The sequence below is a fragment of the Larus michahellis genome, chromosome 7 (assembly GCF_964199755.1).
Source record: "Larus michahellis chromosome 7, bLarMic1.1, whole genome shotgun sequence".
Lineage (NCBI taxonomy): Eukaryota > Metazoa > Chordata > Aves > Charadriiformes > Laridae > Larus > Larus michahellis.
In genome coordinates, this window is record NC_133902.1 from 37,971,414 (window position 1) to 37,984,249 (window position 12,836).

A 12,836-nucleotide genomic window follows, 5' to 3' on the forward strand; every position below is an offset into this window, starting at 1 on the left:
GGTTGCCCAGAGAAGCTGTGGCTGCCCCATCCCTGGAGGTGTTCAAGGCCAGGCTGGATGGGGCTTTGAGCAGCCTGGTCTAGTGGGAGGTGTCCCTGCCCAGGGCAGGGGAGTGGAACTAAATGATCTTTAAGGTCCTTTTCAACCTAACCCATTCTATAATTCTAATTCCATGACCTTGCCAGGGGTCCTGACCACAAGGACTGCTCCACCAGTAACAATAACTTTCCTGGAGCCAGGCAGTAGGGAAGAAATCTGGGGAAGAGTTTTCTACTAACAGCTACTGTCAGAAACAGCTGTCCCTTTTGGGGTGACCAAGTTTGTGTTGGTATCACATGTGGAGCAGGGGCAATGCAGCCCTCCCAGGCTCCCAAAGTAAGCGTTTTCTCTGCACCCTCCCCTCCTGAGTGCAGTACTGCAGAATAACACGGCTGTGGCACTGCACCTAGTATCCCTGTAGACCCTGCTCCTGAACTGGCAGGAGAATGACAGAGGCTGAAGAGTTTGTTTATTCTGAAAACAGGACACCTCACTGCTGAGGAGGTCATCACATGAATGCTGTTCTCATGCACATACATGACAGGTATAAAAAAAAAATCACACGGGTTTCACATGGGTTAGCATGGGGTCACACAGCATCCCAGCACCCACAGTACAGTACAGCCTACAAATAAGGGAGCAGTTTGGGGCTGCAAGTCTCCAAGCAGCAGGAGGTAGGATGGCATTCTTTTTGCTGGCATTCATGTTTACCAGCACCATGTCTGCATTCTGTGAAATGTGGCTCGATAGCATGCTGTAGCATAGCTTAGAGAGAGGCAGACATTTGCATTAGCAGATATTCCTGGTCCCAGCAGCCATGGGAGAATCTCTATTCATGCTCCATTCAGAGACTGTTATCAAAAAATGACTTACAGAATCAGCCACTTTCTGTTCCTGTTACCTACAACTAGTCCTTGCTTCTCCTTCACTTTCCTTCTGTTGCTGTCCTCTTTCTTCTTTCCCTACCTGGTCCAAAATGCTTCAGCCTCTGATTTCTCTGCTCATACTACTGAGGTCAGCGCATCACAAGAGAGTGCATCCTGTATAACCGCGCTTCAGAGGGCACAGATGCACCACACCAATACTTGGAAAGCCACACTGTTCAAAACTTAACTCTGCCACCCCACACTGGGCAGAAATATTTCTGCCACGGTGCTTCCACTGTCCTTCAAGGAAACTGTCTCTTTGGGAACCAGGGAGCTGATGGGAGTGTAGCCACAGACAACACATTAACTATAGCTCACATATCCTGAAAGACTGACAGCCTTGATTTCTTTTCTACAGGTTTTTTTTCTGAATAGGGGTCTGCAGCATCTGCCTCTTAGCCTGGCATCCTGCCTGCGTTTCTGGAAATGGTGAATGCCCAAGGAGGATATCTTAGAGGGGCTACTGCGGTGCTTGGGGGTAAGAGGTCTCTATGAAGGGAGGAGATGAGGGAGGTACAATACAGCACTGACTGTCAGGGAAAGGTTCCACCTGAATTCAAGCCCTGCAGAGGCTTGGGCAGACGCAGGGGAAGAGCCCTGCCATTCAGTGGGTGCCGAGCGCTTGGCTTCCCACAGGTAGTGGTGGAGGAGTGTGGCTGGGGAAGCCTCAGCAGCAAATGCATCAAGTCACTGATAGCTCTCATTGCCTAGAGGTGAATTGCTAACAGCCAGCCTTACTTCATTCACAATCTTCATTTCTGAGAAGGATGAAGTAGACTATGCACAGGAACACTTAAATTATCCACTATTCCGCTATGCTGCATCTGGCACAAAGTGCTAGTAGAAAATAGTGTTTGTTCCTAGGGCTTTTGTGTACATACTAAACTAATACTTGAATCATTTTCTCCCTGTCAGTGACTGACCTAAGAGCAGTGAATCTTTGGGAGGTTAGATTACTTACCCTGTAGATCAATTTAAAAGTGTTCAAAAGCAAAGCCAATTTTACTTGAAACAGAACTGATCCTTTTGATGTGCCAACCTATGAACACCAGGGCATGCCAGGAAACTAAATGCACACACACAATTTACCTTTTGTCCTTTAAAAGGTGCTATTTATTGCCCACCTAAAAGTGCTAGATTTTAAAACTGGTGTCGTGTTGCCTCAGAGGGCAACAAAGAACCATGTGCTGCTCTCTTGGGCTTTCCCAATACAGGAAAGAATCGGAAGAAAAAGGCAAAATTCATGGGTTGAGACAAAGGCAATTTCACACAACAGCAAAAGGAACAAGAAAAACAACAACAATAACACGGATAGAGGGATATACAAACACGGTTACGGAACCGCCGCTCACCGATCAGACCCAGGACGCCCCAGCCCGCTGCTGGCAGCTCAGGGTGGGCATGGCTCACATGGCATGGAATGTCTGTGTCCCTGCTGGAGCCTGGGGGGAATTAACCCTGTGCCCGCTGGAACCAGGACAGCTGGTCATTAATTTAGATTTGCAGTGTCACTACTTACTGGCTCATTAAGAGTACAGGCCCAGAGGTCTAATAGCCCTCTTGCTTACAAAGTCAAAATGAAGAGTGCAGTTCACACGCGAGCGTGAAATTACAAATTTGATTTAGTGCCAGTTTTGAACCCTAGTCTAGAAATGCACAATATTTATAACAGAAAATAAACTCATGCTCTGCTAAACAAAAAGGACACCAATACAATTCAGAGTGTGCAGTTTGACAGAATGCTACATCTACTGTTAAGACTCCTACAATTGCATTTTTAGAAGAAATACGATACACTCACTGATCCAGCATAAACTTACTCAGTTCAAATTGGTTTTGAACTCTGGAGAAGTTATGTTACTTTTGGCAATCTTTCTTACCAAATCTTACCCAATTACTGTTTGTTCATGGCCCTCTTAAATTTACGCTGAGTCAGGTAATAGGTTCTCCTGTAGCTCTCATAGGATAATAAACTCTGTACCTGCGTACTCCGTACACATTCGGAACTGCCTCCCTGAGAGGTACCTACAGCACAAGGTACTGGGCAGAGCTAGGATTTGCAAGTGAGAGTTTCACTTACATTAGATATAGTTCAGGGTGTTGGTTTGTTTGGTTTTGGCAAAAATGCATACAGTTAAACAAAAGTTATGAGCCTTTTAAATTAGGAAAATTAAGTTAAAAGGATTCAGACTAAACTAAACAGGACAGATAACTACCAGCAGTCTAAGAGTTGTGTTAAAAACTTCTAATTCAGCATTTGTAAGCTTTACTTATTTCTCTTCTATCCCATCTATTTGCACTTTAGACTGAACTTAATTTCTGCTTTCCTGCATTGACTCTGTTTATTTTCCCATTTAGAAACATTAGTCTAATACAAATCTATTTTGGAAACTATTTTTTTTTTTTTTTTTTAAAGTTCCTAAACATATAAGCATTTCTGTAACACAGGTGCTCCAGTTTGCCAAGTGTCAAGAGGCAGCTCCTTTTCAGGCTACTCTCTCAGAGTCTCTGGTAAGTTGAGGGAGATGCAAGGGTGCAGCCAGCTGAGTTCTGCTGTTTCCAAATTACTTGTAAGTTTTCCAGGAGATCAGTGCCCTTCTATCCTGCTAGTTCCAGCACGGGTTTGCTTGTATGTGGACTAGCATCCATTACCTTTATTCAAATCTTCAACAAATACAACCCAGCACGGTAGTAGCTGGTTGTGACAAGGCAGCAAGAGAAGATACGTGCCCAAGCTGTTACTTGGAGCAGGGTGGAAGGGACACACCAAACAGGACAAACCCACAATGCAGTGGAGGCAGAGATCTTGTACTGTATGGAAACACTGTACATTGAACATCGAGGCAATTTCCCCCCAAAGCTCTGCTCTTCCCTCTCCCCAGAGGGGACGCTAAAGGAAACTGAAGGACAGCTCTGATACTGAGTCAAGTTTCATGGCTGGAAAGATCAGTCTGAGAGGTGAAGGTCACACTGGAGGTAAATCTAACACGCATTTGACTTCCCAAGCAGGCACCGATTAATTACATTGCATGAATTCAGTCAGAGCAAATAGATCATGCATGCACAGCTCAGTCACAGAAGAGCTGAAGGAGCGGTGGCCTGACACTGAATTGGAGTGTGATGAGAAAGACTGAGGAAGGACTAATTTATTATAAAACGAGAAGAGCAAATCCCAAATTCATGGAAGACTATACATATCTTTGATATTTGAGGGAGTATTTTAGCTGTTTTGTTAGTCAGAGTAATCCTACAAAAATATTAAAACCCAAAAAATTTTAGGAACAGCAAATAAGTAAATAGGTAAGGTGGAAACAAATAACCATACAATGTAAGAATTCACTAATAAAATGCCATTTTAATAACTTTTTTTACAAGGAATTCAACTATACACTATAGAAAAATAAACACCAAAGGGACACTGTGCAAGTTACAATACAGTGATGCAGGCACACTTCAGCTGTTAACGTAGTAGTAATTTCACATGAGAATGTAAAACATTGTTCTTGGTGAAAAGTAATTTCCTTTTGAAGTACTAAAATGTAATAAAAAGTCATATAAAAATCTGATGCAAAAGCACTGCCCATTATTCAGTTGCAGAAGAGACCACAACTGCCTCCATTCAGCATGGACTAACTCGGAAGCAATAACTCAGGGAGGTTCACAGTACAGCTTTCAGAAGCGTTCTTATCACTTTTTCATGTTTCTCTGGTGAGGCGGGCCTGGAACTTGACCTATATTTAAATAAAACAAATGAATATTAGAAAACTCTTTGAAAGAAAAAACTTACGAAGCAACCGGCTGCAGTTAGCAGCATGTAATTTCCTCAGTGTGCTTCATATGAGCTACCTTGAAAGCAATTACCATTTTCACAAGCCACCTAGGAACAATAGAAAACAAGATTTGAAAGCTCACATGTCTGCCAAAGTGAATGTTCACACGGCAAGACCAGCGCTCAGTCGCAGGCCTACTTTACACACAGCAATAGGGCTGCTCGGTTCAACTCCACCACTCTTGCCATGATTCAATGTGCATTCTGTTCCTCGACAACATCTTGTCACTGAGTAGATGTTTTAAAGTTCATTAGAAACTGGGAAATGATTTTGCTCACAGCACTGTTCTAAAGGTCGCAACATCATTCTGTAATTCCTGACATCATCATTTGGTAACATGAAAATTGCAAAAATGATACACACTTTGCACAAAACTGCTATTAATGGTGTCCCAGTTGTAGAATACGTAGCATAAAGCAAAATACCTTATTTCTAAGAAATGCTGTCAGGTTTCAATTCTAAAATTTGTTTATCTATCTATATCTGCCATAAACAGCTGCAGTATTTGGGGAAAAAACCCCAAAACCCACGAAGTCACAATATTAAGGTTTCTAGGTAAAATCCTGCCGAGAATGATATCATAGTTACCATATGGAACTGTCACTGTAGTTGTTGACTTTGGTGATACTAGCAAGACTAGAATTTGTAAGCAAAGCTAGCCTTGTTTGTTTCCGGAGAGCCGGAAGTCCAGCTCTGTTTTCATAATCCAGAGACACTGGAGAAGGCTTAGACATGAGTCTCAAAAATAACAAAACGTTAGAAAACACATCTAATCATATCTTGATAGGAGATGATTTGAGGATGACATGATGACAGTTTATAAGTTCTTCCTTGGGACGAGGAATTTCCGTGATTTAACTAAGACATAACAAGAGTGAGTAACTAGAAGATTAAACTAAGTAAACTCAGTTGGAAGTGTTTTAAATAAGTGCCACTACAATCCTTTGTATGCTCTTCAATCAATCTTAGAACTAGATGGCTGTTTTTACCAGCCTCCAATTTATTTTTTTTTTTTAAATCTGCTATGGAATATAAGGAAGCAATGAATGAGGGAAGTATTATAGTTTGTGCTGCAGAGAAAGCACTGTTCAGGTATTACAATGGTTCTCTTTGACTGTAAAGCAAATCAACTCTATATACAACTTCATTTAAACTGCAACATTTGCTCATTTAGACTTGGTAACAGGAGGGGGTTGGAAATCATAAGAAATTATTCAGCCTTATCTCTGAAGAATTTCACTAAACACTTATTTTGAGAAATGCTACACTTGGACTAGTTTTAGATATGATTCATAAAAACGTTTCATTTCAGGGACTTACTTAATTTTTTCTCCTTTCCCCCCAAAAATAATTATAATTGTTCATTAAAGTGATGCTCTTTACATGCTTTAAGTGTTACAGGCAATATGTAGGAAGAACCTTGCAAAAAGCAGCCCAGACTGCTGGCAGCTGTGAGGGGTAACAAGGTTGTTCTTACCTGGCTGCACACCCCCTAGTCTTTGCTGGATAACCTCTAAGCGATGGATATATTCTGTCAGTGATCGTTCAGGATCCTGAGTAGGCACAAGTGACTTTTCTGAAGCTGAACTTGTGGGTGGATGCAATCTTAAAAGGCAAACAAATTATTTTCTTCTTCTCATGCTATACTCTCAAATAAATATAATAAAGTTACATTCATATAGGCAGTAATTCAGTGCAAAGCAAACTAGAACAACAGTAAAAACCACCACCACCAAAAAGTTACATATAAAACAATACAGACCAGGCATCTTTGTATACAGGGGAGTTAAAAGAAAGGATGTTTTGATGAAAGCTGGAATATCTATAAATCTCTGTCTACTGATATGCAACAAAGTCCCCCAGGTAAGAAGGCTGCAGCCAGAGGCAAGTCCAAATAGCCAAGTGAGAAAAGACCCACTTCTGAGGAGGAGGACTGAAGAGAAACATGTTGCATCCAGGTGTGTACTCTCCTGTTCAGCAGGTAAAATGCTATTTTGAAGGACAAGGTTGAAAAAGGACACCCTTTAGATGCTACACTGTCTCTCCTTTCTGGACATTAACAATAAATTTCAAATATTAGCAGAAATATACACTGGAGGGGGTCACTGTGCGAAACACACTCCTATTTGGAGTTAGGAGTTTTCCTTCCCCTTGTACCTTTTGATTAGCAGAGGTAGTTCCTATCCATCCCTTCTTTCTGTGTAGCTTTGCCAAGAAACAAAATCGTGTAACCCATCTTGGATCCACATTAGACTTGAGCTGCCACTAACCCAGTCACAGAGCAATCAGTTGAGACCTACTATTATTATAGAATCATAGACCTGTTAGGGTTGGAAGGGACCTTAAAGATCATCTGGTTCCACGCCCCCTGCCATAGGCAGGGACACCTCCCACTAGATCAGGTTGCTCAGAGCCCCATCCAGCCTGGCCTTAAAAACTTCCAGGGATTGGGCTTCCACCACCTCTCTGGGCAACCTGTTCCAGTGCCTCACCACCCTCATGGTGAAGAACTTCTTCCTAACATCCAGTCTGAATCAACCCATCTCTAGTTTTAATCCATTCCCTCTAGTCCTACCATTGCTCAACATCCTAAAAAGTACCCTCACCAGCTTTCTTGTAGGCATCCTTAAGATACTGGTAGGCCACTACAAGGTCTCCTCAGAGCCTTCTTTTCTTCGGACTGAACAACCCCAACTGTCTGAAGTCTGTCCTCATAGAAGAGGTGCTCCAGCCCTCTGATCATCCTTGTGGCCCTTCTCTGGACACGTTCCAGCACGTCCATATCTTTCTTGTAGTAGGGGCTCCAGAATTGGACGCAGTACTCCAGGTGGGGTCTCACGAGAGTGGAGTAGAGGGGGAGAATGACCTCCCTCGACCTGCTGGCCACGCTTCTCCTGATGCAGCCCAGGATGCGGTTGGCTTTCTGGGCTGCAAGTGCACACTGATGGCTCATGTTGAGCCTCTCGTCCGCCAGCACCCCCAAGTCCTTTTCCTCAGGGCTGCTCTCAAGCCAGTCACTGCCCAGCCTATATCAGTGCTTGGGATTGCCCCGACCCAGATGGAGGACTCTGCACTTGGTCTTGTTGAACTTCATGAGGTTGGCATGGGCCCACCTCTCCAGCCTGTCAAGGTCCCTCTGGATGGCATCTCTTCCCTCCAGCATGTCAGCCACCCCACACAGCTTGGTGTCGTCAGCAAACTTGCTGAGGGTGCACTCTATGCCACTGTCCATGTTGCTGATGAAGATGTTAAACAAGACCGGTCCCAGTACTGATCCTTGAGGGACTCCACTTGTCACTGGCCTCCACTTGGACATGGACCCATTGACCGCCACTCTTTGGGTGTGGCCGTCAAGCCAGTTCTTTATTCACTGCATTGTCCATCCATCAAACCCATATTTTATCAGCTTGGAGACAAGGATGTCATATGCGGGACAGTGTCAAAGGCTTTGCTCAGGTCCAGGTAAATGACATCAGTTGCTCTCCCCTTGTCTATTGATGTTGTGACCTTCTCATAGAAGGCCACCAGGTTTGTCAGGCACGATTTGCACTTGGTGAAGCCATGTTGATTGTACCCGATCACCTCTTCGTTATTCTTCTGCCTCAGCAGTGCCTCCAGGAGGATCTGCTCCATAATCTTACCAGGCATGGAGGTGAGACTGACTGGCCTGTAGTTCCCTGGTTCATCCTTCTTTCCCTTTTTGAAAATGGGGATTATGTTTCCCCTTTTCCAGTCAGGGGGAACGTCACCAGACTGCCATGACTTTTGGAATATAATAGAGAGCGGTTTAGTAACCTCATTCACCACGTCCTTCAGTACCCGTGGGTGTATCCCATCAGGTTGCATGGACTTGTTCATTTTCAGGTTCATCAGATGGTCACTAACCTGATCTTCACTTACAATGGGCAGTTCTTTCCAATCCCTGCCATTATCTTCTGTGACTCCGAATCAGGGTAGTTAATAAGGGAATTAATACCCTTGTTCCATACAATACCGATGGCTTTTCTTGATAGGTAAGCTGCCAGCTACTGTTTCTGGCAGTCAGACCCAGATACGTGCCATGACAGAGGAACAGAGGGGTAGAATTAAGTCTTTGGGGAAATGTTGGCAGGTTTCTAACTCTCCAAAATGTTTTACTAAATTCTATCAAAACAGAACACTAAATGTCCTTCGTGACAAGCACTGTCCTGTCCCCTAAATCAGTCAGCACTGTTAAAAAATCTAAAATAATGTGCTGTCTTTGTGTATTCCTCTAGATCACCACAGCTACTTTCTTACTGTTTTTTTTTTTTAATGAAAAAAATTCTTGCCTGCTGGTTAAAGTTTCTAATTTAGTAAGGAAGTTAATAACCAAATAACACATCTCAAGCTGATGGGACTGAGAACAGCTACTGTCCACATCAGCTCCTGGAAATCCTTACTTTAAGGAGGAAGCCACATACGAGGAGTGACTTGGGAGAGGAGATGCTACACGCAGTAGTAGACTGCAATACCTGAAATTATTCTAGGTCCCAGGAGAGCCTGGGAGTGAGAAGGTTAGTAATGCCTGAAGGCCACTTTCCTCCAACTCGCGCACAGAGCTTGCAGCTCAGGCATTGTCTTAGCAGCGCTGTGCAGAACATCACCTGTGACATCCAACCCAGCAACAAGTCTCTGGGGTTGTGTTTCGGTGCAGAACTGGACATAATACATGAAAAACTGCAACAGCACATACCCCACAATTTCTCCACCTCCCATTCTGTGTCTGTGCGGAGAGTCTGAAGGCAGCTAATACTAATGGAATATGGTAGGGGAGCCGCTTCCATAGGATGCGCAGAAATTAACCTCCAACTTGGATGGCAAAAGCAACCAGAATTACCCCTCAAAGAAGGCTAACAAACATAGCCATTGTAAATCCTGTAGCCTGTCCAAATTAAATTTGGGAACACAACTGGGAATGCTCTTAGTGCAAGAACATTAGACACACTTAAAGCAAATGAGAAGTTTTCTTCTCTTGTTGCATCTTGAAAGAAATAAAACATTTACCAGGTCCAAGAAAACAAATTCCTCTTCTTGTTCAAGTACCTCCTCCAATAAGTGGTTAAATTTTTATGAAAGACTATCCATCAGGGTGATTAACATAGGCAGAGAGTACAGACTGACCTGTTGTGTAAGCAGTAAGAGGATCTGGGGGAGTGGCTCACAAATCTCGCAGAGCTGGTTCTGCGGCACATCCCAGTGTCCCGGGTTGGGGGAGAGCTGACGTCAACAGATGGGGGCTGCTGCTCTTTTGGAATTTCTGTTCTGGTGCCAGACGCTGTGTTAAATATGAAGCAGTTAAAAACTATGCACTGGAAACGACTCCTAACAGTCTATCATACACATAACCAATAAACCCCACAAGAATTACAGCAGGGTACAATTGTGTTTGGTTTTAAATGCAGCTAAAATACACTTTTTATAGCTAACTGCTTTTTTGCTTTGGGGTTTTTTATTTGTTTGTTTGTTTTAACCAGATTTAACAGAAGTTAGACATTTTCATGTCAAACTACTCCTCCCTACAAATGGAGAACTTGCACTGGTTTCTTTCTCCAGATTTGCTTTTTCAGTAGCTGTTGCTATATCCATACAGGGGATGTTCTGATATACACAAAATATTTTTTCAAGACATTTTAATACTTGTTGTTTGCTCTAACTATATGTTACTGTTGACTTACAGTCTCCAACTTTAGAGACAGCAGAGAATGGAAGAGATTTTTTTGTTTGGTTTGGTGAAGGTTTGGAGTGGTGGGGTATTGTTTTGTTTTCATTAAAAAAGAAAACCTCCTTTCGAGAAGTCCTTTAAATCACAACAAGAAATCAAATATTTTTTAGTGAGGCTGACAAGATGCTATTTTGTAGTGAGGTAGAAATTTCAGCATGCATCTCAGGATTCAAGTTTCATAGGAACCACATCACAGTGGTTTTATGTAGGAGGTTGGGTTTTTTTAAAATAAGTATTTCCAGCAACTGAGAACAGTGAAAATTATGTCGTATCAGATAATGCACTATTTCATCTGAATTTTGTTTAGTGTTAAAAAGCCACAATTAGTGGAATATTACATAGAATGGGGCAGTTCCACAATACTGGGTACTGCATTAAGATGTTTGTTCAAATTCATACAAACACATCCATAAGCAACTCAAAGGAAAACAGTCCTTACCGAACGCATCCGACAATATACCCATTTGCTCCACTTTGTCATTTTTGATAGCACTTAATAAACTCACAAGAAAATAGTTAGGGTATATCTGCCATCAGATTAAGTCTCTTCTGGACCCCTGGAACCACTTAAAACCCCTTTTTCACCTCTGGTAACACTAGTAAGTACACCACTTCTAAGACTTATGAAACCACATGTACCTGTTTTAATACTATTCCAGCAGTATTTGTCCTTGCCTTATTAATAACTCACGGCATTAATTTCCATTGCAGGTAGCTTCAAGCTGTACCAAACATAATTCTCGTATGAGTTTTATGAACACAGGACTCAGTTTTGCAGCTTGAGCAGTTGTAATAAAGGGAGAAGAAAGGAGCTTGCCATTGTTGTAAATTATAAATTCTGAAAGTTTTCAGTTGTAATTTCTTACAATGTCCTTGTAAATTCTTAATCACTGTGTTCAGGAAATGGATAAACACATTTGTGTTAACAGCTAAACCGATTTTGCCACTTCTGTGGGTATTTTTTTATTTTTGTTTTTAAATGAAACACATCACCAAAGAGAAATTATGATTACAACAAAGTACTTGTCCAAATGCTTACCTGTATTACCTCCTATGCTGTGAGAAATGGTTTCACCCTGTGCGCTCTTCCTGCTAACTTTGTTCCATTTTTTCACCAAAAACTTTAACCTTAGGAACAAAATAAATTTGTAGTATGATTAAAAATAAGCAAAAATACACCAAATTTTAATATTAAACTATTTGTTGTCATGAAACATATTAAACAGCATAAGTAACAATCCTTGCAGGAACGGAGGAAGAATTCTTTAACTTCAGTCTTTAGAATAAGGGCGTATCCCATTTTATTCCGTTGTGGCAGCTCTTCCTGCCTCAGAGTAATAGTTTGGAGGTCACTGTTCCTACATCCTTTGATATTGCCATCATAGCATCCATGTCAAAGTCAACAGCCTGAAAACATTCTGTGCCATCTGCTGAAAGTCTTGAATTTTTACTAGACAAGGGAACTGCTCAGAAGTAACCACTTTTTATTTTCATTAAATGGATGCAAAAGCCATTATGAGATGGCATATTGTCCCAAGTACAGCTAACAAAACCCCATTTTGTAGTAATTGACAGAGGATGATAGAATCACACCTAATGAACACAGGCTACTGGATTCAAGAGAGGAAAGCCATCACTGATGAGATGATCACATTCTGATACAAGACAGACTGTCCAATGAGACCAAACAGGTAAGTGTCAGACCTGAAAGGACATCAGTTCGTAATGGTTGTGCACCGATTCCCAAATACGTTGCAGCTGGGTGTATCTCAAGAAAAAAAGCAGCTTTTTATAAATCTTTAGTTTAGTACTCATCCAACTTAGCACTGACACCATGTATAAGAGACAGTGAGTGTTTCGGCTTTACCTTGATACTGCGACGATTGCCCTGACTGCACATCTGAACTTGGTAAAAGGACGGGAACGTGATCCAGAAAGCTGCAGGTCTGCAGGTGAGGGGTAGAATCCCATACGTGCTATTAGAGAGAGGGTTGTTTGCTCACAGTCCTGAAATCCACCAAGAAGCAGCAAGAGGTATTTCTTCTGATAAACTAGAGCCTTTCTAAAGCTCTCTGCTCTAAGGTACTTCCTATATAGTCTCTGCAACTGCAGAAAGGAAAAAAAAAAAAAAAAAAAAAGAAGAAATCCAGCGTATTACAATTTAGCTACAGAAAGGTCAGAAAAGTTGGTTGCTTTTTCCAGCAGTATCTCCCACAACTTTGTTGGGCATAGGTATCTAAAACCTATTTTTGCTTTACAAACCTGTAGAAAGCTATTTAATAATTATAAAGTATACAA

General features: G+C 42.0%; 1 protein-coding gene across 14 annotated transcripts in view; it reads right to left on the reverse strand.

Moving 5' to 3' along the window:
• Positions 1-4,300: 4,300 nt before the first annotated feature.
• Positions 4,301-12,836, reverse strand: part of PCNT (pericentrin) — a 105,818-nt gene continuing 97,282 nt past the window's right edge. For all 14 annotated transcript variants that reach the window (XM_074596296.1, XM_074596301.1, XM_074596302.1 and 11 more), the window contains 5 exons: positions 12,406-12,644; positions 11,578-11,666; positions 9,938-10,091; positions 6,273-6,400; positions 4,301-4,696 (listed from right to left, as the gene is read on the reverse strand). In XM_074596296.1, the coding sequence (XP_074452397.1) occupies positions 4,653-4,696; positions 6,273-6,400; positions 9,938-10,091; positions 11,578-11,666; positions 12,406-12,644 (654 nt within the window). In that variant the 3' untranslated portion in view covers positions 4,301-4,652. The remainder of the gene's footprint in view (positions 4,697-6,272; positions 6,401-9,937; positions 10,092-11,577; positions 11,667-12,405; positions 12,645-12,836) is intronic.